This window comes from Conger conger, chromosome 2, assembly GCF_963514075.1.
Source record: "Conger conger chromosome 2, fConCon1.1, whole genome shotgun sequence".
NCBI lineage: Eukaryota > Metazoa > Chordata > Actinopteri > Anguilliformes > Congridae > Conger > Conger conger.
This window is the reverse complement of record NC_083761.1, coordinates 51784725-51810845: the sequence shown is the minus strand read 5'-3', so window position 1 is coordinate 51810845 and position 26121 is coordinate 51784725. Positions and strand designations below refer to the sequence as shown.

At 44.2% G+C, this 26121-nt stretch overlaps 1 protein-coding gene across 1 annotated transcript in view; it reads left to right on the top strand.

The window, feature by feature from the left end:
- The first annotated feature begins 371 nt into the window (after positions 1-371).
- Positions 372-26121, top strand: part of LOC133122459 (SH3 and multiple ankyrin repeat domains protein 1-like) — a 110643-nt gene continuing 84893 nt past the window's right edge. The window contains exons 1-4 of the mRNA XM_061232440.1: positions 372-881; positions 21851-22054; positions 23224-23295; positions 23491-23599. Of these exons, the coding sequence (XP_061088424.1) occupies positions 372-881; positions 21851-22054; positions 23224-23295; positions 23491-23599 (895 nt within the window). The remainder of the gene's footprint in view (positions 882-21850; positions 22055-23223; positions 23296-23490; positions 23600-26121) is intronic.

The window sequence follows — 26121 nt, the reverse complement described above, 5'->3', positions numbered from 1 at the left end:
GTTGGCTAATAAGGTTAAAGGGAAATGTATCCTTTACTGAGATGTCCTGAAACTTTGCATTTTCTCCCTACCACTCTCCCCTACAGTCTCCCAGTGGAGGAGCTGTTCATTTGGGTGATTCTAAAACTGGTGCATTAGTTGGTGAGAATTGTATATCCTGTAATAGGCTTGCTTCTCATCTCTCCTTCCCTTGCTGTTTTGAACTGTTCATGAGTTCCTATTCTTACAGTCCTGTATAATTGTGCTTGTAATTATACTTGTAACTCCTCATTCACGCCTCCTCCTCCTGTTTTCATTAATCTCCTTTCCTTCTCCCTCAGTGTGTCTCTGGGGATGAGGCCATTGCCGCCAGTGCCGCACCCCCTGTCGCCATGACGATGCCGCTCAGCCCCCTCTCCAGTGATGAGGAGCAGCAAAGGATGCTGGGAAATAGTCAGCACTTCTATCCAGGGACAGAAGAGGAGGGAGCAGAAGAGGAAGATGAGGAAGAAAGACAGGAGGAGAATCAAGTGGAGGGAGAAGATGAGAATGGAGAGTTAGAGGAAGGGGAAGATGATGAAGATGATGATATAGTTGGACGTGGTCATTTGAGAGGAGGCAGGGACGAGGGGCCCAGGCAATCAGGCAACATGCTTGGACGACAGGCAGGAGATAGACAGTTACGGTCTGCCAACTTGGGACATGGTGGAAACCCTCATTCTTCAAACATAGGACCCATCCATCATCAACTGGCAAATCAAAAGCAGCAACACCACTCCTCAGCCAATCCACAGAAGCAGCGACGACTGTTAGAGCGCAGCCAGAGTACAGCACCCGCTACAGATGAAACACATATCTCACTGATGGTATTCCGCATTGGCATCCCTGACATCAAACAGACGGTTAGTTGATCCCCTGAGCTCTTCCCAGCTTCACCAACATCAACTGTGTGCTAAATGTTCCTCTGATGCTGAAACCCATAGCAAAGGCAAGATACAGTATAAGCGTTGCCAGAATCAGTGCAATGCTCAGACAGCATATAATGCACTAGCAATAATTATTTACACAATACATTATTTTAGAAACAAATAATACTTAAACAAGAATCTGATTCCTCATTAAAAAGGGAATTCTGGGTGATATTCAAGATGAATAAAACTTGACTGGCATCTATTTGACCACCAAAGCAGGTTTTTAAGTGTTCTGACACAACAAGCATCTTCTCTCATGTCTTACATCTCAGATTTGATTGTGAAGTGGCTAATTGTTCTCTCGTCTTTAAGAAGTAAATTAATCACATGGGTCAGCTGTCTGATAAGATTAGCCAAAAGGTTAGCCTTCATGAAGCAGAACCTGATATGCAACAACCGTGACTTATGTATTTATGTCAAGTGATTCATTTCATAATATGGTGCTACTTTAATGCCAAAAGTCGAGTGAGCAAGAAATTAATTTGAGAGCAGAATTCCTCTAGGGTTTTAAACATTTTTGAACCAACTACTTAGCACTCCAGAGGGCACATGCACTGAAATGCACACTCTATATGTTTATTTATTTTGAAAAATGTTACAGGATGAGGCAGAACAACTGGACATATAGAGTAGTGAATGAATGAATATCATTGCAAAATGTTATTGCAAAGACAAGATACTGTGGTGCCTGGGGGTAAATCCTGAGGCCGTGGGTGGGCCCAGCTGAAATCCAAGACACAGGAGTCAGTAATCCAGAAAAAATTAGACTTTTTATTTTTTCTGTTTTCTTTTTTTTTTCGTTGGGGTATTGCTGATAGCGCCCCCCCTCAGGGCAAGGGTAGTAAAACGGGAGAAAATAAAAGGGCCGTTGAGGCAAAACTAAATTAGGTTCTTCCCAGACCGGGGTATTCTTCAGGGCCTCCTTCCTTCTTCACTCCGGGGCCGCGTCAGGGCTGGGGGAAGCACACAGAGATAGGGTTAGGTAAGGGGGCTCAATTATCCTCACGTGTCCGTTGGTAATGGTGGGGCCTCCTTTTAGGGTTAATCCTCCAGGTCAGTACGGTAGAGGCTCTTTCCTCTGCTCTTCCTTCCTCAGCATAGGCGCCGACCGACTCCGTTTGCAGCCTCGACCGCGCCTTAAATATCTTCCCCTGCTCATTAGGGAAAAGAGCTGCAGCTGAGTCAGTAGTTTTCCACCGTGTTCACTTACGTGCGCTGTCCGGGGTCCTGGACCTGCAGGTAGAGGGTTCTCTCTCCATGGTGCTGATCTCCCCATCACTTCCCTAGGAAAATAGACCCCTTCGCATACCTCTCCCAATGCATAACGGTTGCAGGGTTGCGTTGTGCGGGCCCTTCTGGGGTTCTCTACCCACGTGGCGCAACATGCAGGAGCAGGGGCGCCACATATTCCCCCCCTCAGCTCCAAGCCCCGGGCGGGAGCGTCTGCCCCTAGGCCATCCTCTCTCCTGGATAGCGCATCAGCATTCTGGTGCAGCTTCCCAGCACGATGCTCCACCTTGAACCTGTAGGGTTGCAGCTCTAAAAACCAGCGGGTCACTCGGGCATTGCTGTCCCGGTTAAGGTACATCCATTTTAAGGGGGCATGATCAGTCACCAACAAGAACTCACGGTCGAGTAGGTAGTAGCGTAATTTACCTACTGCCCATTTGATGGCGAGGCATTCCTTCTCGACCGTGGCGTAATTCTTCTCATGGCTGAGGAGTTTCCGGCTGATGTACGTCACTGGGTGCTCCACTCCGTCCTGGATCTGCGAGAGTACAGCCCCAAGTCCCACTTCCGATGCGTCGGTCTGCAGCACAAAGGTTTTCTTAAAATCAGGGGTGATCAGTACCGGTTCCTCCCCCAGGGCTGCCCGTAAGTCCAGGAAGGCTGCAGTGGCGAGGGGGTTCCACTGGACCCGGTTGGGCTGCTCCTTTTTGGTGAGGTCGTGGAGCGGGGCTGCTCGTGCTGCAAACTCTGGAACAAACTGTCGGTAGTACCCCACCAGACCCAGGAACATTCTCACCTGCTTCTTGGTGGCCGGTTGGGGCCAGGTGACGATGCTGTCGACCTTGTTCGACTGGGGCTTCACCCGTCCCCTCCCGACAGTGTGGCCAAGATAGGCCGCTTCCTCCAGTCCGAGCCGGCACTTCGCAGGGTTAGCTGTCAGCCCGGCCTCCCTCAGTGACGTCAGCACAGCTTCGATCCTGCCGACGTGACTGTCCCAGTCGGTGCTGTGTATGATTATGTCATCCAAGTAGGCTGCGCAATACATCTGGTGGGGCCGTAACACCTGGTCCATCAGTCGCTGGAACGTGGCTGGGGCTCCATGTACGCCGAAGGGGAGGACTGTGTATTGGTAGAGGCCCGTGGGGGTCGCAAAGGCCGTCTTCTCCCTGGCACGGGGGGTTAGGGGAACTTGCCAATATCCCCGCGTCAGGTCCAGGGTGCTTATGAATCGGGCCGGTCCCAGCCGCTCGATGAGTTCGTCCACTCTCGGCATGGGGTACGCGTCACACAGGGAGATGTCGTTCAGCCGGCGGAAGTCGTTGCAGAACCGCCAGCTCCCATCCGGCTTGGGGACCAGCACCACGGGACTGGACCAGGCACTGCGGCTTTCCTCAATGACCCCGAGGTCAAGCATTTTCCTCACCTCCTCCTGTATGGCGTGTCTGCGAGCTTCCGGGATTCGGTAGGGTCGTAGCTTCACCGTCTTCCCTGGTTCGGTGCTGATGTCGTGGGTGATCAGGTGGGTGCGGCCAGGCCTAGTCGAGAAGACGTCCCGGTTCCGGTCGACCAGCTCACGTAGCGCTTGCTTCTGCCGGCAGCTCAACTGCTCTCCCATCCTCACATCAGGGGTCGGTGGTGGGACACACTGGGCGGAGAGGGCTGGGGTCGGAGCTGGGGGTGGCTCATGCCATCTCTTCATCAGATTAACATGGTAGATCTGGAGGTGGCGTCGTCGCCCCGGCTGCCTCACCCGGTAGTTCACTGGTCCCGTGCGCTCCACGACCTCATACGGCCCATGCCATTGGGCCAGAAATTTACACTCACTGGTGGGGACTAGGATCATCACCTTGTCTCCTGGGACAAATTCTCTCACCTGCGCTCCCCGGTTATACAGCCTCGCTTGCTCTTGTTGGACCTGTTCCATGTGGGCCCTCATCATGGGCCAGATCTGGGCCATCCGCCGGTCCATTTGTTCCACGTGTTCGATCAGGCTGCGGGTTTTGGACGGTTGCTGTTCCCAGGCCTCCTTTGCCAGGTCTAGTAGTCCCCGAGGTCGTCGGCCATATAATAGTTCAAATGGAGCGAAGCCGGTCGTGCTCTGGGGTACCTCTCTGACTGAAAAGAGGAGATAGGGTAAGAGCTGGTCCCAGTCCTTACCGTCAGTCTCGATTGTCTTCCTCAGCATGGACTTGAGGGTTTTGTTGAACCTCTCCACTAGCCCATCGGTTTGGGGGTGGTAGACGGAGGTCCGCAGTTGGGTCACGTGTAGCAGCCGGCACATCTCTTTTAGGACCCCTGACATGAAGCACGTCCCTTGGTCTGTCAGGAGTTCCTCCGCTATCCCGACCCGGCTAAAGAGCATGAACAACTCCTTGGCCACTGCCTTTCCTGTCGCAGTCCTGAGCGGGATAGCTTCTGGGTAGCGAGTCGCATAGTCCAAGATCACCAGGATGTACCGATGTCCCCGGCTGGACTTCGGCAAGGGCCCCAGGATGTCCATCGCGATCCTCCTGAAGGGTACATCGATAACAGGAAGGGGGATTAGTGGGTTTCTCAGGGTTACCTTAGGGCTATGGAGTTGGCACACAGCGCAGTGGCGGCAGTAGTCCTCCACAGCCTTTTTCACCCCGGGCCAATAGAACCTCGCCAGGATCCTCTCGTAGGTCTTCTCCCTTCCCAGATGGGCTCCCAGTAGGTGAGTGTGGCCTAAATAGAGGACTCGGGACACAAACGGTTGGGGTACGAGCAGCTGCTCGACTTCCTCCCCCTGTGGGTTACAGACCCGATAGAGCAGGTCACGTTTTACCCTGAAGAAGGGATAAGCTGGTGTACTCACCGCCCCTTGGGGTACCCCGTTAATGTCTCGGGCGTCTCTCCAGGCTTGAGCGAACTTGGGCTCGTTTAGTTGGGCAGTGCCGAAGCGGGTGGGCGCTTCGGCCTCCTCGCTCGTCTCTCGGGGCCCATCCGAGAAGGCCAGACGGACGTCTTTCTCCGGGGGCAGGGCCTCCCCAAGCTCTTTTTCGGTCGCGGTGACGGTTCCACTGGTGGCCGGGGGGTTTGGTTGGCGTTCCCACTCTGGTAGCGGGGCCTCTACTTCACTGTCCCCAGATGTCACTGCCCAGACTGGATGGGGGGTGCGGCGGGCCGCCCGTCGGGGCCGTCGTGGCCTCATCTCGTTCGGAGACCGGGGCCCCTCCTCCCAATAGGTCCGGAACAAAGGGCAGTCTCTTCCCATTAACACAGGTACGGGTAGATTTGGTACCACTCCTGCTCTCACCGAGTGGGTTCCCCGTGGGGTGATTAGGTCCACCCACACCGTGGGGTATTTCCTGGTGTCCCCATGGATGCATGCCACAGCCACCTCTTCACCCCTCTCTTCTCCCGCAAATTCTGGTCGCAGCAGGGTGATGGCGCTGCCCGAGTCGAGCACTGCTTCAGTGTCCCGGTCCCCCACTCGTACCGGGAATCTGGGGGCCTCCGTACTCTGATGTGCCCAGCAGGTGGTCAGGTACAGGCAGGGGTGCACGGGGCTGCTCGCACCACTGGCGGTGGGCCTGGACACCTCCTTCCCAGGGCAGTTCCTGACTAGATGCCCCTCCTCTCCGCAGTTGTAGCATCTCCACTCAGGCCGTGGTCTCCCTGTATTGGGTCTGCCCCGGCGATTTGGGTTAGGGAGGGGCGGTGGGTGCTTCACAGGTTGTGGGCCCTGGGTTGGTTGGCTCTGGGTTTCGGTGCGTTCTGGTTGGAGCATCTGCTGGGTTACCTGATGGTTTTCAAGGAGGGCCACTAGGAGGTCTACCGAGGCGGGTCCCACCTGGGCTACGTATCGTTTGGCCTCCTTCGGTAGGGCGCGGGTGCATCGGTCCAACACGACCCTCTCCAACAGGGGTGGCCCCTCTCCCTCGGCCAGCCAGCTCTTAGTCAAGCGGGTCAGGGCGGCGATTTGGGACCGGGTAGGCTGGGAGGCATCATATGACCATTCGTGGTAGCGCTGGGCTCGTGCGGGGAGGCTGAGCCCATATCGGGCCAGGATGGCTTTCTTCAACTTCAGGTAGTCGGTGGCATCAGCCACGGCCATATCCCGGTAGGCCTGTTGGGCCTCCCCCATTAAGAAAGGGGCTAGTATGGCCGCCCAGTCTGCTGGCGGCCATTCTTCACGTTGAGCTGCTTGCTCGAACACGTGGAGGTACGCCTCGACGTCATCGTCGCCCGTCATCTTCATCAATACATCTCGTGGGGTCCATCTCGACCCGTCGCGTGGAGATAGGCGACAGAGTTCAACCACCGCTTCCTGCAGGGCCCGCTGGGACTTTGCCAGCTCGGTGATGACCGCTTCCAACATCATCCCTCGGGACTCCTCCTCTGCTTCTGCCTCTTGCATCTCGGCCAGGGTAGGTGCAGCCAGCCGTGTCCTTCGTCTCCCTTCACTGGGGGGTGTGGCCTCCATTCGCGGTGACCTCAGTCGCGTTGATTCTTCCGTCCAGACCAACTTTCCCAGCGTGGCATCAGTGTGCCCGCATTCTCCACCATATGTGGTGCCTGGGGGTAAATCCTGAGGCCGTGGGTGGGCCCAGCTGAAATCCAAGACACAGGAGTCAGTAATCCAGAAAAAATTAGACTTTTTGTTTTCTTTTTTTTTTCGTTGGGGTATTGCTGATAGCGCCCCCCCTCAGGGCAAGGGTAGTAAAACGGGAGAAAATAAAAGGGCCGTTGAGGCAAAACTAAATTAGGTTCTTCCCAGACCGGGGTATTCTTCAGGGCCTCCTTCCTTCTTCACTCCGGGGCCGCGTCAGGGCTGGGGGAAGCACACAGAGATAGGGTTAGGTAAGGGGGCTCAATTATCCTCACGTGTCCGTTGGTAATGGTGGGGCCTCCTTTTAGGGTTAATCCTCCAGGTCAGTACGGTAGAGGCTCTTTCCTCTGCTCTTCCTTCCTCAGCATAGGCGCCGACCGACTCCGTTTGCAGCCTCGACCGCGCCTTAAATATCTTCCCCTGCTCATTAGGGAAAAGAGCTGCAGCTGAGTCAGTAGTTTTCCACCGTGTTCACTTACGTGCGCTGTCCGGGGTCCTGGACCTGCAGGTAGAGGGTTCTCTCTCCATGGTGCTGATCTCCCCATCACTTCCCTAGGAAAATAGACCCCTTCGCATACCTCTCCCAATGCATAACGGTTGCAGGGTTGCGTTGTGCGGGCCCTTCTGGGGTTCTCTACCCACGTGGCGCAACATGCAGGAGCAGGGGCGCCACAATACGAACAGACACTTAATACACTTTTTTCAGCTGTCATTACCCTCCTATTTAGGGACTGGAATAGATTATCATATCTCCGTAAATCTATACAATACTACTATTATTAGTTCCTGTTGAAACTCATAACTACAGTATTCACCAAAAAAAATCCCAATCACGTGGAAAAACTGAACTGGCACAACTAGATGAAACATCATCACAGAAGACGTGCATTTTCTCTCCCACTCTAGTTTTGTTGGCTAGCTGCTGTCACTGTGAATTCAGCTAGCTAGATTTGGGGTATTTTTTGGCCTCTACCAATGACAAACCTGGTTATGTTATCGAAACATGTAGGTACACAAACATAAGGTAGCTTGCTCACGTACATTGCCAGCTAGATAGAAATGGCCACAAACTTCAGAGGGAGAGGTAGCTAGTTGCAGTTTTTTTTATCTGCCGCCTATCACGCCAATGTTCAATGTTGCACATACTCTGATGGGACTTTGACACAACCATAGTGCTATGCTATGTTATTGGTCCCACGGCCCATTATTCTGAAACCCCAATAGTTCAAATTACTTCCCATTGGACCGAAAGCCCATTAGTCTAATGGCCCGTTATCCTGAAAACAAAAACCTACTGCTCCGAAGGCCCGTTGCTCCGAAAATACTACTTCACCAGAAATATCAACTTTCTTGTATTTATCCCCTTAACTTGATCCAACAGTTGTCCGATGATTACATCAGACATTGCTGCCTGTTTACAGTGCGAGCGCAGAAGAGACAAATTGTATTTAGTGTAATGAACCTACTTTTCATGCATTTTTAGCCAATAGGCACACTAAAGACTCTTGAGGAGCCATTTCAAAGTGGGTTCTGAACTGGCTACAGGATAGATTAAATAAATTATATAAATTACCTTGACAGAGGCATTGAATGTACTTTATTTAATTTAGCAGATGATACAGAACTAGGAGATTTATCTAAGAGTTTGGAATCTACTAAAGTAATCCAGGAAGACTTAAACAGAATCCAGAAGTGGGCTGAAAAACTAAATGTTCTACATGTGGGAAATAAAAATATAAAGCAGGATTACTTTATGGGGTGTATAAAATGTGCTCAAATTGAAAAAGAATTGGGGGTTAGTTAGTTAGTTGACCCTTACACTTAGGGGTAGGAAAAGGGGGGCATGGGCTGAATTACATGTTCTTGCCATTACCTTATGTTATATTAAACCATGTTGACTATGGAGATGGTCTAACCAGTTGCAGCTGTTTCAAAACATAGCTTAAGCTGTTTTTTTCAGCAGGGGTTGATATTCGCTTGCAAAGCTGGACAGGGATGTAACATTACAACCAGAAAACAATGATCTTGGTTTGGCTGTGGTTTTACTGACAAAGTGAGGTTTCAGATCAGTTTGCTTGAGTGCCTTCACCCAACCCACTCCCGCCAGACTCTAGTGCTAATGTGTGTTGCTTTGGCCTGCTTCATCTGAATGACTGTAGATTTCAATGCTCGTGATAAGGTGAAACTTAAGTTGACGAGTGTCCCTTGTTCAAGAAAAAGACCGTACCCTTCTTGTAAGAAAGGGGTTATTTATCCACTTTGCAGATACAGGTTAGCTAGCAACATGCGTATGGAGAGAGAAAAATCTCAATATTATTCAAAAATGCACATAAAATGATCCATAAATAATAGACAATTCACAAATGTGTTTTATATATCCACACACAAATATCTCTCAACTTGTGTCTTGATTTATACAAATCTTTTGCAGTAACCCAGTATCCAATGTAAATGACACGCGTGCAGTCAGTGACGTGAGTTGTAAGTTTGCTTTTAGATTTCTTTTTTATTTTGAGCCTTTCCTTCCGCAGTTCCTGCCCAATTCACTCACAAATAGCTATCGATCCATAAATGTGGCAAGCTGTGTATAGAACACCAAAAGGGTCACAATTCACCAAGTTTTCTCCATGGTCCCTTTGCTCAGATGGCTAGCTCATTTAAATAAGACCTTAGTACTAGGTATCTAGCTTGCTAGTTTAATATGTGTGTGCCTAACATTGGCAGTTTGTTAGCTGACGCTGGTTAGCCAAGGGATGTGTCAAATGTTTACACCAATCCAAGGTATTTTTTTACTTTATTCATTAAATTACTTCATTTCATAAACATGAACTATGAATCTAGGACTGAATCATCTCGGATAAATCTGCAATTTGTTTAAACTTTGGGGGCTCGATACAAAGCCATATATTTCAATGTAACTTATGTTGTCTTTTATTCACAAATCAAACATAGGCTGCGTAGCCAAAATGAGAGACCATTTGCAGTGGTGGCATTATCGAAAAAGCAAGTAAACCAAACTATACTAATGAATAAATTGTAATTTCTTAACTAATTACTTGTACACCATAATGGCCAGGTCCCTCAGGACATTTAGGAACACTATGGAAATATTAATTTGTTTGTAATTATGCACTGTAGTCTACATTGCATTTATGTATTAAGGAGAGGACAAATAAACTTAATTGTGTTAATCGCTGGAGGTAAGTAATTCCCTCATGACTGAATCGGAGGCGCTCATAAAGATAACATTAAAAGGCCTAAATTATTTTCTTACAAAGATGGCTCATTCGTCGGCAAGAAGCTGTCTTACAACAGCTGAGCTCATTTCTGCTGTCTGAGTGTGATTTCACCAGGTGGATTATATAGACTACGTACATGTTATCCTCCTAAATTAACATTAAACCTAGGTTTGTGCTTAAAACGCTGTTGTCCCAGCAACAAGCCCATCTATTTTCCACCAGGGCTGTCTGCATTTTGAGAAAATGTGACAGAAATTGCACCCTTTACAAATAAATCCATGTTTAAAGCTGTGTATAAATAGACACAAAAAATTACCATGATTCAAATGTCTGTTTCCCTCTGGCGTCATTTTGGTACTGTTGGTTATTCCCAGATCTTTCAGATCTTTCATGATAATGAATGTTTCTTGTGACGGAAAAGGGCACTGCTGCCCCCCTTCTGTAGAAACTTGCAAGTACGTCAGACTGCTGTGGATTAGTGCGCTAACATATGCCACCTGGTGGTGGTTGTGCGAACAACAAGTAATTACTGTGGAAAAAACAAGAATTCTCCTGCTGCCCGGCAGATCTCCCGAGGCAGTAGTGCCAAATGAAACATGAAAGCACTGTATGCCTTTTATTATGTGAGTCTGTGGTAAAGTGAGGGTTGTAAACTGTGAGTGTGATGTAGGGGCGGCTGGATTTGTATTGTCCTGCTTTGCTGATAAGTGGCTGATAAGCAACTAAACTGGTGTTCTCGCCAGCAGAGAGTCTTTTTAACAATCTTTGCATCACCATTTTGAGGTTTTATTATATCACTGTTTTTGTATGATATAAATATGAACGCAATAATAATTTCATACATCGACAACTCAACTACAAGGGGGCAGTGTGGATAGGTTAAATATTTGGTACACATTCCATTTCTCATTATGCCTATGATATGTATTTCCCTGTAGTGCCTTTGTCCTTATTTATGCAGTAGAAGGGCACAACTAAATGACGAGGATGTGTTCCCCCTCTGTCGTCAATAATGTCTGAGCTTTGAGCTTTCCATAATTATGACCCCTTCCTCTGACATGAATAGTTATACTCAGGGTTAGGATCAAACATGGCTGACAGCATGGATGCACCATCTGTAAATGACAACATTTGGCCTCTCTCAGTAACTGTGATTCCCTGAAGATTACCACTGAATACAGGCTTGAGAGAATAGCAGTAACAGCAAAGTTGAGTAGCACCAAAGGTGCTGGCATAGTCGTGTGGCCAAACACAAGCTGAGTTGCTAATAATGCTTCAGCATGTTCATTTAGTTGTTTATACTGAATTTACACTGTATATTATTAGATATACATATATTATTATATAGAATTACTATATATTTAATGAAGTTTGTTGAAAGAGCAAACAGCAAAAACAATACTAACTATAAGAAAAGGGAACAATCATCCCAGTCATTTAAAATGTGCAACTGTATTACAGTTCCTTTTAATAATAATGGCAGACAGAATAATATTTCCAGTTTGGAAATAAATATTTGGAATGAAATGGGAGCTTTTTTAAATTTGTATATTTGCATTATTTTCAGTTTTGAATAATTCTAAATCAGTTAAGATCAAACTGCATTTAATCATATCTAAAAGCACTCCCTGCCTTTGGACTCTATACCCTTTGTGATACACATTAGAAAAACCCTGCAGTATAGAAAGGGGTAACAAGTACAGTGTCAAATGATGTAGAAGGAGTATAATATATTATGTTCCAGACAGCCATGACAGGATTTTCAGTATTAACTATGGTGACAGCAGCATGGTGTTGAGTCCAACCCCTGTCAGAAAAATGTCTTCCTTCACAAAAGACACCAATCCTTGCTCTCTGTCTTTGCACAGTGTAATCAAAACAGTATGTAAATACAAGGGATACCAACATTGAACAGTAATCAAGTCATTTTTCATATGCCTCACATTTCTTTATTATGAAGAGTGTTCCAGAGTATGTACTGTAGATCCCAGCCTGCGATTATCTGATTCACTCAATCCTCCAACATCTCTCTTCATCTGTGTTATTGTACTGCTGTGTTTATTAGGGTATGTGTCTGTGTGTTCCGTAATACATGAAGTCTGTCATGATCTATGTTCATGCGCAATTATGTCATTCATACATAGTTCATATACAGTGCTAGTCCAATCTTTGTGACCAATGTAAGTTCATTTATTTGTGTATACAGAGTCTCTCTGTATTGTATATCTATCCTTCTCGTCCTCACATTTTAATTGGTGAGAGATGGATGGATTCATAAAAAGAGACTATATACACTCAGTGATCACTTTATTAGGTATACCTGTACACCAGCGTGTTAATGCAAATACATTCACCAAGCACTTTATTAGGAACATTTTTACTTTATTACACTTACTTATTCATGTGATTATCTAATCAGCCAATTGTGTGGCAGCAGTGCAATGCATACAATCATGTAGATACAAGTCAGGAGCTTCAGTTAATGTTCACATCAACCATCAGAATGTGGAGTGGTTTGAGTATCTCATGAACTGCTATTTCCTGGGATTTTCATGCACAACAGTCTCTAGTTTGCAAACAATGGTGCAAAAAAAACAAAAAACATCCAGTGAGCAGCAGTTCTGCAGGCAGAAACACGTAGTTAATGAGAGAGGTCAGAGGAGAAGGGCCAACTGGTTGAAGCTGACAGGAAGGTGACAGTAACACAAATATCCACACATTACAACAGTGGTATGCAGAAGAGCATCTCTGAACACACAACGCATCAAACCTCTAAGTGGATAGGCTACAGCAGCAGAACATTTAATAAGTCTGAAAAATAAGTCTGATAAATACCTAATAAAGTGCTCACTGAGTGTATAGTACTTGGTCTTCACACTGCTGTCATATGCTCCTCTGTCCTGTCCTCTGCATGTTGAGTGCTAACTCTCTCCTGTCCCCTGAAATCCCAGCACATTAAGCCTGTTTTACGTGTCTGCTAATTCGCCCTCAATAAATGCTAATTGCTGTTTAATTGTGTTTTAATGAGATCAGGGAAAGGCACGGAGCAGGCGAAACAAATGTTGTGAATTGAGAGAATAGGATTACTGCTGGCAAAGCAGTCTGTTGACCCACACACTGATAATCACACACACACACACACACACACACACACACACTCATGTACACATGCTCTTCAATGCATGCAACATAATAACAGATCTGAAGTAAACCGGTTTCAGTTCATAGTAGCTTGCCAGCATTTGCTTGCCAGCATTTGATTTTCAGAAAATAATTCCCATCTTTAAACACAGAAACATAGCTACAGGGACCACTGACAGATACTATTCCTCCTTTTTTTTACTGCAAATGGTTTCGCAATGATTATAGTAAGATATATATTAAGTTTATTATATTAACTTAATATTAACTTTCAATAATTTATTCAATTTCTTTTCTGGGTGTTTAACTAGCTAGCAGCACCCAGAGTAGGTACTGCAATGTACTGTCAAACAATGGCTCAAAAATGCATGGCAAGGTACTAAAGTGAATGCACTGATAGCAAGGCATTAGCTGTTAGCAAGGAAGATGCCAATTGGACTTGGAAATAGAAGCTGAGCTGCTAAATGTCAGCAATTGATTGAATTTGAGTAATAAACTTAAAATATATTTGAAAGGTAAATACATTAAACCAGAGTTGCCAACTCACGCTTTCAGGCTCTCTCACGCTGTCACATTCTGATTCTTACATGCCACACATCTCACCCAAAATAATTGATTTATTTCTGAGGGGATCATTTCATCTCATGCCAAGACAGTTGGCAACTGATAAACCCATGTCAGAAAAATGCACCCCCCATCATTTGGGAAATGCCAGAATCCTTTGCTGTTTGAAAGCGCGGCACTTCTTTCGCTGTGTTTGACACTTGCTCATGCTTATTAAGAATATAGTGAACACGTGGCCATATCCCCTTACTCTACTGTTTGACCATATCCCATTACTCTACTCCAACTGCCTGTGCTCTTTACACCACTGTATTCACAAATGCGGATTGCTATGTGTAATCAATGGTTTGTGCACTTCAGCCTGACTAGGGTATCCCTGTAGAGATCTTGATGTACAGCCCTTGATGAAACCACTGCTCATGCCCTAGATTGACATTTGCAGTCAATTGATTTCGAGTCTCTCCTCTGTTTAGCCTGGCACCTTTTACTAATGCACACACATTAGAATCCAGGAGCGTTTCTAACTACAGTTGCCCTTTGCAGATGATGTCTTTGCCTGAGTTCCATGGCAATGCCTCAGACATTATTCCTCAGACAGTGAAAGATGAATAAGTTGAGCTGTCTTCAGCGCAATGTAGTATCTGCAGGGTTCGCTTTGCTTTGCAATGGGCAGCCAACCACTGATGATGTGTGCATACAGTGGAATGCAAAAATCTGTGAACCCCTGGTTTTAATGTCTGTTACAATGAATTTGTACAACATGGGTAAATATTGAACACAACTTTGTGTTGACGCAATTATGCTTAACCATGAAGACCAACTGGTGCAACTGCCTCTTACCTGAATCTAAATGAACACAGGTTTCACTGAAGACTAGATTGAAGGCAAAAATCCCCCAAAACAAACAGTAACTTAAGAAGCTGCAGTACAGACCTGGCCGAGTATCACCAGAGAAGATAACAGCTTCTGGTGATGTCTATAGGTTGCAGACTTCATGCAGTCATCGACTGCAAAGGATTTATATGAAGGCCTTTATTTTGGATGAATTTAATCTGTCCAATTACTTTTCCTAAAATGGGAGATTATGAATAAAAAAGGGCTGTAATTCCTACATGGATTACCCAATATGGATGTACATACCTTTAGTGACAACATGCATTTTAACATCATATTTATTGTTGTATTTCAAATGCAATGTCCTGGGGTACAGAGGCAAAAATTGTGTTATCTCATAATTGCGGCGCATGTCAAGATCTGGGATATATTAGATGGTAAGTGATCAGTTGCCTCTCGTAGTCAGCATGTTGGATATGGGAGAAATTGGCAGGCGTAAAGACCTGAGTAACTTTGACAAGGGCAAAATCTCTGAAATGACAAGACTTGTAGGGCGCTCCTGGTCAGCTGTGGTGAGTACCTACTGACCAAGATCCGAGGAGGGACAAACCACAAACCGGTAACAAGGTGTTGGTTGCCCAAGGCTCATCGATGCGCAAGGGCAGCAAAGCCTAGCCAAGCATAAGTCACAGAACATTTTAATTTAGGTTACGGGGGGAATGTGTCACGCCACAGAGTGTATTGCACCCTGCTGCGTATGGTGCTGCGTAGAGTACCCATGCTAGCCCCTGTCCACCGTTGAAAATGCCTACTATGTGAGTGAGCATCGGAACTGGACCTTGGACAAATGCACTCGGTGTTGTCATTCCTGTTTTTCTTTTACATCGGCCGGGTACCTGTTCACCATTTACCTGGGGAAGAGATGACACCAGGATGCACTGTGGGAGGAAGAGTATGAGCCAGTGGAGGGAGTGTGATACTCTGGGCAATGATCTGCCGGGAAATCCTGGGTCCGGGCATTCATGTGGACGTCAATTTGCCCTTCATGGCAACGGTATTTCCCGATGGCAGTGGCCTCTTTCAGCAGGATAATGCACCTTGCCACACTGCACAAATTGTTTGGGAATGGTTTTAGGAAGAGTTCAAGTTGTTGCCCTGACCCTTCGAGTACAACAAGAAAAATGGAGAGCAGCTGGGATACATATGGAGAGGAGCAGGGGGAGGGGAGAAGGACTATGAGAAGGAAAGAGACAGCAGAGAAGGAGATCTCCCTATAGGTCTCATTAAAAGCCTCTTATCCCCTTTGTACTTGCCCTGCAGAAAATAACTGGAGGAAGTGTGTGTGTAAGTGTATTTGCATGTGTGTGAGTGTGTGTGTACACATGAGCATGAATGAGAGAGAGAGAGAATTTAAAAAAGGGGATACACAGATGAAATGTGGTCATAGAACTGTTATCTTATGTGTACTGTAGGCCTTGGTAAAGCTGCTGCTGTCAGTAAAACACCATTTTTATCATCTTACCAATTTTTACCAGAAGTTCATTCTGGAAAGAGAGAAATCCTGTTGACAGCAGAGAATGAGTGGGAGTGAGCTGTTCATTTCACTGTACATATTAGAGGATTTTTAAGGCTCTGTTCATTGCTGTGAGGTTTATTGAAATATAGAATTTAAATACTCATAATACAAGTTATAAAATAGACATTTCCATACAGAATGTAAATTTGGCTTTGTCATCTGCCACTCTAAATGCCTTAATAAGTCTGTCTATGTTTGGACAGTATTTTTGGGAATGCTATTTTGCTTTTGTGGCACAAGCTAATGGAATACTGGAAGGACAGTGCAGTATGTTGACTGGTTACAGCCGTTATAATATATAATTTATCCAGAGGTTTATAATTATGGTGATTACTGTTCCACTCATTTTATAACATACTAACCCTCCTCCTCTCATCTGCTTTCAGTATAGTCTTAAAACACTTTGGTTTCCATTCTGTCAGCGAGTGTGTGTTTGTGAATATCTTCCTCAGTCACAGGACACCCACCCTATCTCAGTGAGGAAATACACACCTTCCCTTTCTATGTGTTACCTCTCTCTCTCACTGTGATAATCTCACAAGCGTACACACAGACCATCCTATAATGCTCTGCCTCCTAGGGACTACAGAAGCATTGCTACGGCAACTGGCAGCTTGCTCCACTAAAGAACTGGTTGCCATGCCAATGGTAATAGCTGTGCGCAAACTCGTAGGGAGCGAGAGACAGAAAAAAGGAAGAATAGAAAGACATTGTTATACCTACGTATACAGCATACCATTGCACACTGCACAGTCACTGCGACTGTAAGAAGACTTGTGCCGTGGTCTGGACTTCTCTGTGCTGCCCTCGATTGACTGATTGTACATTAATAATATTGGTAATGAGAGAGTGCTGCTAATTTTGCATCATAATAACTGAGATTGGGGATATATTGCATTAGCACAGTGCAGAGATTCTCAGCATATATTTCTCCAAGGGCAAGCCTTGTGCATGCTGCTGCTAATGGATAGCAATGGAGTATAATGGGTAGAGAACTGGGCTTCTAATTCAAAGGTTGTGGGTTGATGTCCTACATACGATGCTGCCGTTGCAAGGCACTTCACCTCAATATCTGCCCATATAAACAGGCAGCATATAAAAATGTACTCTGTAAGTTGCTCTAGATAAGAGAGTATGTGAAATACAATATACATTTACTGCTTCAAGGCTCACTGTTGCTTGCTGTGAAGTATTCCCGGTCAGTTCAAATGGAACATGATGAAACCCAATGGTTTGTGAGGTGCTGAAGCCCCCCCTCTATAAGCAACTTCACTTTCATTAAAGTTTCATGTTAGATAGCATGTCCAGAACACTCGCTACACTCGCTAAAGTGCTTGGGAATTTAGCTAGGATACGGGACCCAGGACCTGGGTGTTAACATCAAAATCCAGCGGCTGTGTCCAAAACTGCAAAAATGCTTACTTCTTAGGCAGTATTCTAAGCCGGGAAGGCATCAAGTGCCGTCCCATTCCAAAGTGTGTAAAAAATGATCCTTTCTAAGGTGCCTTCATTTGACCTATTTTGAAGGCACCATCAATGCGTCCTTCGGCAGATAGGATATCCCATAATTCTTTGCGATTAATCTTTTGCTTCTTACTTCCATTAAATTAATGACGTCTGAAAACAGACGGAGTTCGCAAAGAACTGTGAAATAGTTTCTGGTGCCACAAAAGTCACTCGCTTTTGATCAGACTAAATCATCATGGTGAATAATGCTGCAAAGCTAAACTGCTCAGGGGCAGTTTTTGTTCATCTAAGTGTTCAACCCCCACAAAAAAAGTCCCCTGACTCGACTCGCTGAAAAACTGGCACGTGTGTTGCTGAAGGTTCCTGTTTAAGGAAGCATGACCCCATCATAATTAAAATTAAATGCAAATAAGCAATGCCCCAGGTTGCATGGTGGTGTGGTGGCTAGTGGGCCTACACTCAGCGCTAATTATTCTCTTGAGTTAAAGGGCTCAAGGCTGAAATTTGAAACCCCCGTTGACTACCAACCAGTCAGAGAAGGCCAACTCAAAGACTGAGTCACAAAGACTAAAAAACCAATGCTGACTATCAAAGCCTATGCCTGACTTTGAACAGCCAAGGGGCCATTGTGATTCAAGTTTGTGTCAAACCCTCAATCTCTTCCCGGTTGCCTAGTGTGAACACATCATGATGCCAAGGCAAATGATTGTCAGTAAATTTAGTGGCAGAGGTGAACAATGTTCAGAAAGTAACAGTCCACTTTTCTTCCAATCACCTGGATTTGCCCATTTGTTCAATTCATCAGCCAGGAGGTAGAACTAATCAGTGAAATCAGCTGACTGAGTGCATGGGTGGAAGAAACAGATGGCAGGACTTTTACTTCCTAACCCCTGGACTTCTGTTCGTCAGCAAGTACTGGAATATTCACCGAGCCAAGCTTAACTAACAGACTAAGAACCCTGTCATGTACATTACTATGCTGTGGTCTCCCCTCCAGTGTACTGGGCAGTGATGTTTATTTTCATGCCATGAGGCTGTATATTTACTGGAGTGCACAGTGGGAATTAAGTGTTGTGCACTCATAATCAATGTGTAATAATGGACAGGGAGTTATTGTGTGTCTATTGCCCTGTAGATTCATTGCTGATCTACTTTAATCTGTTGTTCAGTATTGTGTGACCATTTTGGTGTACAGTATACAGTGTAGACATGACGGCACATGTAAATTCCACAGTTGGACAACTGGGTGGAGTTACTCCACATAACACACTGACACAGTGCAGAACGTGGAATAGGTGAGATCATGGCAACATCAATAGGTGTGAGAAAAAGCAAGAACCATCAGTCACTGCTTCATCTGTTAGTCATACATGAAGGATAATATTGTTCTATATGTTGGATGTTAAAATGTTCTAATATTCTCTTATTAGCTGTTGTATGATATTGTGCTTAATCTTCTTATACTGTACAAATGTTTTGCTTTCATATAACAATCGCTTGGTGTATTCAGCCTTATAATCTAATACAATATGCTGCAGCATGGTGTAGACCCTGTGATCGAAGCTAGATCAGACTTAATACAACATCTCCCCCTAGTGTTTAAAAGACTGTACAGTCTCAATAATACGCAGACATACAGTGGGTTCCAGAATTATTAGCACCCTTAATAAAAAATAGAGAGGCTGCATATAATAAACAACATTGATTATGATGTATATTTTCTGTCCAAACAACTATAGTCTTTTACAGATGGTAATACAGATGGTAATTGACCATCACAAGTACAAAAAAATGAAAAGGAGTAAAACATATGGAATGGTTGCAAAGCCTGTAAGACATGAAAGTGCATATTATCTCCACAGACAGCAAGGAAGATGGTGAGGGAGGCGATAAGTAACCCAAGAATCGCACTTTAAGGATTGCAGAGGTTGTGTCTTGTCTCACCAAGTCTAAAATAAACATACAATGGCACCCCCATGCCAGCAAACCCTTTGAAGGATGACATGACGACAGCCCTTACTGAGCACAATAAACAAAACCAAGCATCTCAAGTGTGCCAAACCTCATTGGATGTATGACTAGAAGAGAGTGCTATGGTCAAATCAGACTAAAATTGAACATTTTTTCCATACACACCATCTACATGTTTGGTGGCAAAATGGAACGTATACAAGGAAAAGTACCTCGTGCCTACTGTCAAATATGATTGTAGGTCATTGATGTTTTGGAGATTTTTTCTCCCAGTGGTCCAGGGGCACCATTTAAGATCAATGGCACAATTCATTTAACAAAGTTAATCTGGTTGCCCCTGCTAGGAAGCGGGATGTGATCATAGGTAGATTGTCCAGCAGGAGAATGAATCCAAGCATACATCAAAATCCACACTGAAATGTTTAAGTAAAAACAACAACCATGTTCTGCAATGAGAAGAGGGAGATATCCCGAGGATAGCAATGACTGCATGGAAAATCCCTCAAAATGTGTTCTTTAACCTTATCACAAATTATAGGAAAAGACTCATGGTTGTCAACTTTGCCAGGAGTGTTTGCACAAAGTATTAAACCAGGGGTTTTTGTGAAGATTTATCAGGGGTGCCAATAATTCTGGAGCCCACTGCACAGTGCTCACATCAGCTGAGCCATCCACAGCAACAGGCAGAACATACTGTCTAAATCAAAATTTGATGAGCAAAGCATCACCAGCCCATGACCAGTGGCTTCAATATGGGTCAACTTTGATGGCCCCCATCTCCTGAATGGTTGTTCATTCTGGTTAATCAAACCACATTCTCTCATATCGTTTAACATGTGTAAACGGATTTATGACTGAATGGCCCCTACAGTACAATACACTCACATATCACACACGGCTAATAGAATACCATAATGATTTCGAAAATGAATTGCAACAAATGTTTTAATTTCAGTTGAGTACTACTATTGTGAACTTGAGAAAGGTACATACCATTGGAACGTATCAGTACAGTATACGACTATTCGTATAAATATATGCTGAGCTATTGCTTATACACAATTTTTAAGTATTAAGAATACATTAGTAAGCAATAGAACTAAATACTTTAGAAAGTATTCAGACCCCTTCACTTTATTGTGTTGTACATTTTATTTCATTTTAAATTGATAAAACAGCCCTTTTTTTGCCCATCAATCAATACTCAAAACCCCATAACAACAAAGTGAAAACATGTTTTTATAATTTTTTGCTAATTTGTTAAAAATCTAAAACTGAAATCTCTCAATTGGTTTTGTTCAACCATCATTCATTTTTCTGACAGCTCTATAAATTATGTTGGTTCACTCCTGCACAGTACAAACTATAGGATACAGTAGCAGTCTGCAGCTGTAGCTGGTCCATATATAAATGTCTGCTCAAGACATTATTTAGTTAATTAAATAATTAAGAGCAGAACTTGGCACAAAATCCACCTGTGGAGTCCACCTGTGGCAAATTAAATTGATTGGATATAGTTTAGAAAGGCACACACCTGTGTATATTATCTTAAATTAAATCTACAGCACAATAAAAAAAGTGCAAAAAGTGAAGGGGTCTGAATATATTCTGAAGCCGCTGTATTTGGATCTTCACTCAGTGAGCACTTTATTAGGTATTTATTTGACTTCTTCGACTTATCTGTCTTCTGGTCCTGTAGCCAATCCACTTAAGAGTGGGTGTTCAGATAACCACTTCTGCATACCACTGTTGTAATGTGTGGTTATTTGCGTTACTGTCACCTTCCTGTCAGCTTTGACAAGCTTTCTCCACTGACCTCTTTCATTAACAAGGCGTTTTTGGCCGCAGAACTGCTGCTCACTGGATTATTATTATTTTTTTGCACTATTCTCTGCAAACTCTAGAGACTGTTGTGTGTGAAAATGCCAGGAGATTAGCAGTTTATGAGATATTCAAACCACCCTGTCTGGCACCCGCAATCATTCCACGGCCATAGGAATTTCTTCCCCATTCTCACATTTGGTCTGAAAAACAGCTGAACCACTTGACCATGTCTGCATGCTGTTATGCTTTTGGATGCTGCCACATGATTGGCTGATTAAATATTTGCATTAAATAGCTGGTGTACTACCTCATAAAGTGCTCAGTGAGTGTATGTGATATATAGTAACATACGCCAACTAAGAATATAATGGTAAGTATGAAAACTATGCACACTGCCCAAACAGTTACATTATCTTCACGCTTGGTTATCCTCACACTAACTATGTTTTGTGCAATTTGCTTTCTTTTACTATCCTGGCAGAAATGTCTACGATTCAGCCCGGATGAGACAGTGTGGAGTGCTAAGCAGCAGGTGCTGTGCTCTCTGACAGATTCCCTTCGGGATGTGCTCAACTATGGCCTTTTCCAGCCTGCCACTGATGGTCATGATGCAAAGTTCTTAGAAGAGGAGCGATTTCTTCGGGACTACCCACAATCCTTTGAGAAAGGGGTGCCTTATCTGGAGGTGTGGGTCAAAACAACTCACACAAGCCTTCCATGTCAATATGGTTCTCTTCTGTATGTGGAGTTTCAAGTAGACATTTATTGTTGCAACCTCCAATACTTATTAATATTCCAACTACAGTGTTTTACCAACTTTTCTGGGCTGATTCAATTGAGGGGGGAGCAGTTCAATGGTAGTGAAAAATATTTCTTTGAGTTGTAACAAAGTGACCCCACATGCACCATCGTGTGACTAATTGGATGCAAAGACAGGTGACAAATTAAAGGAAAAAACAACATGCACGAGCCACCAGAAAAGCTTCAATGTGCCTTGGCATAGACACTCTCAAGTAAAGTACAAATCCTCCAAAAAAGTACTTAATTATAGTAACAAAGTACAATTATCCAAGTACTTTCCACCCCTGAGGATGGAACACCATTCTTCCAAATGATATTCACTCTTTTGGTGTTTTGATGATGGTGGTGTGCACTGTCTAACACCAAAATGGTCTTGTGATGCTGTGGCCTTCAGAGTCACCAGATCAACACAAACACCTACGGTCCACAATAGGTCATCAATTGAGATCTGGTGACTGTGAAGTCCATAGCATTAGATTCACGTAATTTTCATACTCATGAAATCATTCAGTGACACCTCATTCCCTCATGCATTGTCATCCTGGAAGAGACCATTCCCATCAAGATACAAATGTTTCATAGGATTAAGGTGATCATTCAGGATAACTTTGTATTGATTTGCAGTGACTCTTCCCTCTAAGGGGACAAGTGGATCCAAGCCATGGCAGGAAAATGCTCCCCACAGCATAACAGCCACCTCAGTAGGGGTCCTGCTTCCTGCTTCAATCATGAACCATTTTTCAAAGTCTCTCACATCCTTTCCTCTTGCCATCTTAATCCACTAGCAAGGTCAACTGGGCCTGCTCAGAATTTTGATGCAGGCCACAGAGCATGATAGGTTGTTATTTGCTTAATTTTGTCATGTAGCATCACCATTCATTATGTTTCTCCACTCATTTACTCATGTTTTTCCCTTTTATTTGTCACCTGTCTATATGGGTTATGTGGCTTGCAGGATTGGAGCCAAATATAGCCTGAAAACACTGTACTCGAAAACTTCAAATAATGTCGTATGACAATTGCATTTTGTGTCAATTATTTTATTTTTCCCAGTTTCGCTACAAGACCAGAGTCTACAAACAAACAAATCTGGATGAAAAACAATTAGCCAAACTGCACTCCAAGGTAATTAGCCTGTGTAATTGTGTGTGTGTGTGTGTGTGTGTGTCTGTGTGCACACATGAATGTATGAGCATACTTTTGTCCATCAATGGCAACAATAAATTTGTTGTTTTTACCCCACCCTACACATACACATTATTTTGCCAGCAACTGTTTTGTGTTCTTCAGTGACCAAGGAACCTTTACCCACATTTTCAGGCAAGTTTGAAGAAATTTATGGATTACGTACAAAATGGATCAGTGGACAAGGTAGCCAAGTTCTTGGAAAGGGGGCTTGACCCAAACTACCATGATTCTGACAATGGGGGTAAGTAATCTGCATTCATTAAGCACATTTAAACCAACTGGCTAAACTCGAGGGAAACCAACTTGATTAACTGTGAATTATAGAACTTCTTCAGGCTTTCAGTTTATTCAGCCAATATAATTGTGCTTGTCATACAGAAGCTGTTGTTTTTACTGGGACATGAATGAATCAAGGTGACTTGAGTCACAATTCCCTCATGGCTCAACACAGCACCGGTGCTGAATATTGCACACCATATATTCACCAGGAGAACACCTAAGTCAAATAACAACAAGACCGCAGCCATCATTAAAACAGCATGCTTCATCTTCATGTTAAACTGCGATGGCCTTCAATGCTGCTGGTATTGTAATTATTATCCCCTGATAATACCAGTGGCATATCACTATAAGAAGTGAATATATAGATAAAGGTTGGTTCTGTAGTCATTGCAAAGAATGAGTGGGTCACAACTTGGCTCGTAAGGCCATGAAAAAAGAGGGAAACTATACAAGGAAATTACGGGGTGGGGTTGCAATCCTTTTTTCATGGTACGATTTTGAATCACTATGATAATAGCATATACCATTTGAAATATACCACCCTAGTGTTTTTCAAAAAACTATTGCATCCCTCCAAGCAAGATTTTCTGTTTTTCTGAGGGACCCCTGACCAAGAAAGCAGCAACACAGTGTTACAGACGAGATAAAAGCAACATTAAAAACATATAATAAAATATACAGTTGAAGCTCACAATCACATGCCAAAAAGGAGGAAACCTAATTGTTTAGGAAACAATTACAGATTCTGATCGATTGAATCGAATCCTAATTGAGACCAGTGGATCTAGCTGCAAATCTTTTTTCAAATGGTTTCAGGCTGTAGGGGCAGAGAACATAAAGGCCTGTTTGTCGAGTTCAGTATGATCCTTAGGGACAAAGTAAGAGGGTGTCATTTGAACGCAAGCAGTACTTGTTCATGTTTTAATTGACATATACCCACACAGATACGTGGGAAGCAGGCCGAGAATGGACTTATAAATAAATATGCGTATGGCCAAAGAAGGCCACCCAACTGGCAGGTAGGATGCATGTAGAGTGACAGCATGTAGAGTGACAGCTTTGCAACCTGTGACAAACCTCAGAGCACTGTGGTACACAGTATCCAGCCTGTGCAAGCATTGGGAAGAAAGAGTTTTTGACGCACATCCAACATAAACAAGCCCCAAAGTCCAGGGGTCAAATTGGAAATTAAAGGTGGATTCATTTAACTTAAAATATATATATATATATATATATATATATATATATATATATATTGCCACATAGGGTGACAAAACTTCAAATGTCAAAATAATAAACGTTCCAGTCCTAATTTCGAATATACTGTTCAATACGCATGGTTGTGTTTGTATTCGCGTGTTTTGCGTGGTCAGAAGACTATACCGCTCCCCTGTCTAGCCAGGATTTCTTTCTCCCGGAAGGTCTTACTTCCTCCACTTAAAAGCTATTTCCTATTGTGCCGTAGTGCAGGGAATGGGCACCAGGGGAAGAATAATTCTAAATGTCAAACCATATAAAAATGCCAGGTATTTATCCACAGGTAAGTATCATCATTAATATTTACATATAATTTACATTTGTGTGTTTTCTGTTCTAAGTGATCCCTTTGGCTTGAACATACCGGCCCCTAATTGGCTTTGGCACAGTACGCTTATCAATTACATCGGAAATCAAATAGAGCCAAAATGTACTGTAGTGTCAGAGTCCAGTGCTGGTGGAATTCATCTGAAGCCAGATGTGCCAGCACATAGCTCACCAGAGGGGCTCAATCTATACTATTGGCTCTTCTGTTAGGATTTGTGTTTTATATGTATTGTATTCTGTCTAAGTTGTTAGCGTTTCTGTGTTTTTGTTCCCTCCGTGCACACCGTAGTCACCCTGTCACTTCATTCATTCGTTCCACCTGTTTCACTTCCTGATTATGTCCCACACCCACACATTGCTATTCCCTCTCATTACCTGTATTATTTAAACCCCTCAGTTTGTATGTTTGTCACCAGATTGTTATGTGTTTGTACCATACCTTCCAGCTTTCCGGATTTATACCTATTATGACCTGTTTCGCCCCGACCTCCGAGTTTTGTTTATCCCGCTTATCTGATTTTGAACCTTAGCTTTTCAACCCTTTTCTGTACCTCGACTTCTGTTTCTGGATTTTGTCTTTGTCTGATTAGCCCATTTGTTTTCGACCCTCCGCCTATGACCTTGATGACTCTTTGGATTACCTCTGATACATCAGTTTGCTGGAATTCCAACCTATTGCCAGAACTTTCGATTACGAACCGCCTGATCCTTGTTGCATCTGTTTGCTGGCTTTTGACCCTCACCTGTTTAAGCTGCTACCAGAAAATAAAGACTTTTATTACAAAGAAATTCCTGTCTTTATCTTGATCCCCTGTGCTGAGTGCTTGATACCTTTCTGCTAACTCAGTCAGCTGCCTTCCCAGAGCAGTTCATTTTGGTCTTAACCAGGACAGTCCG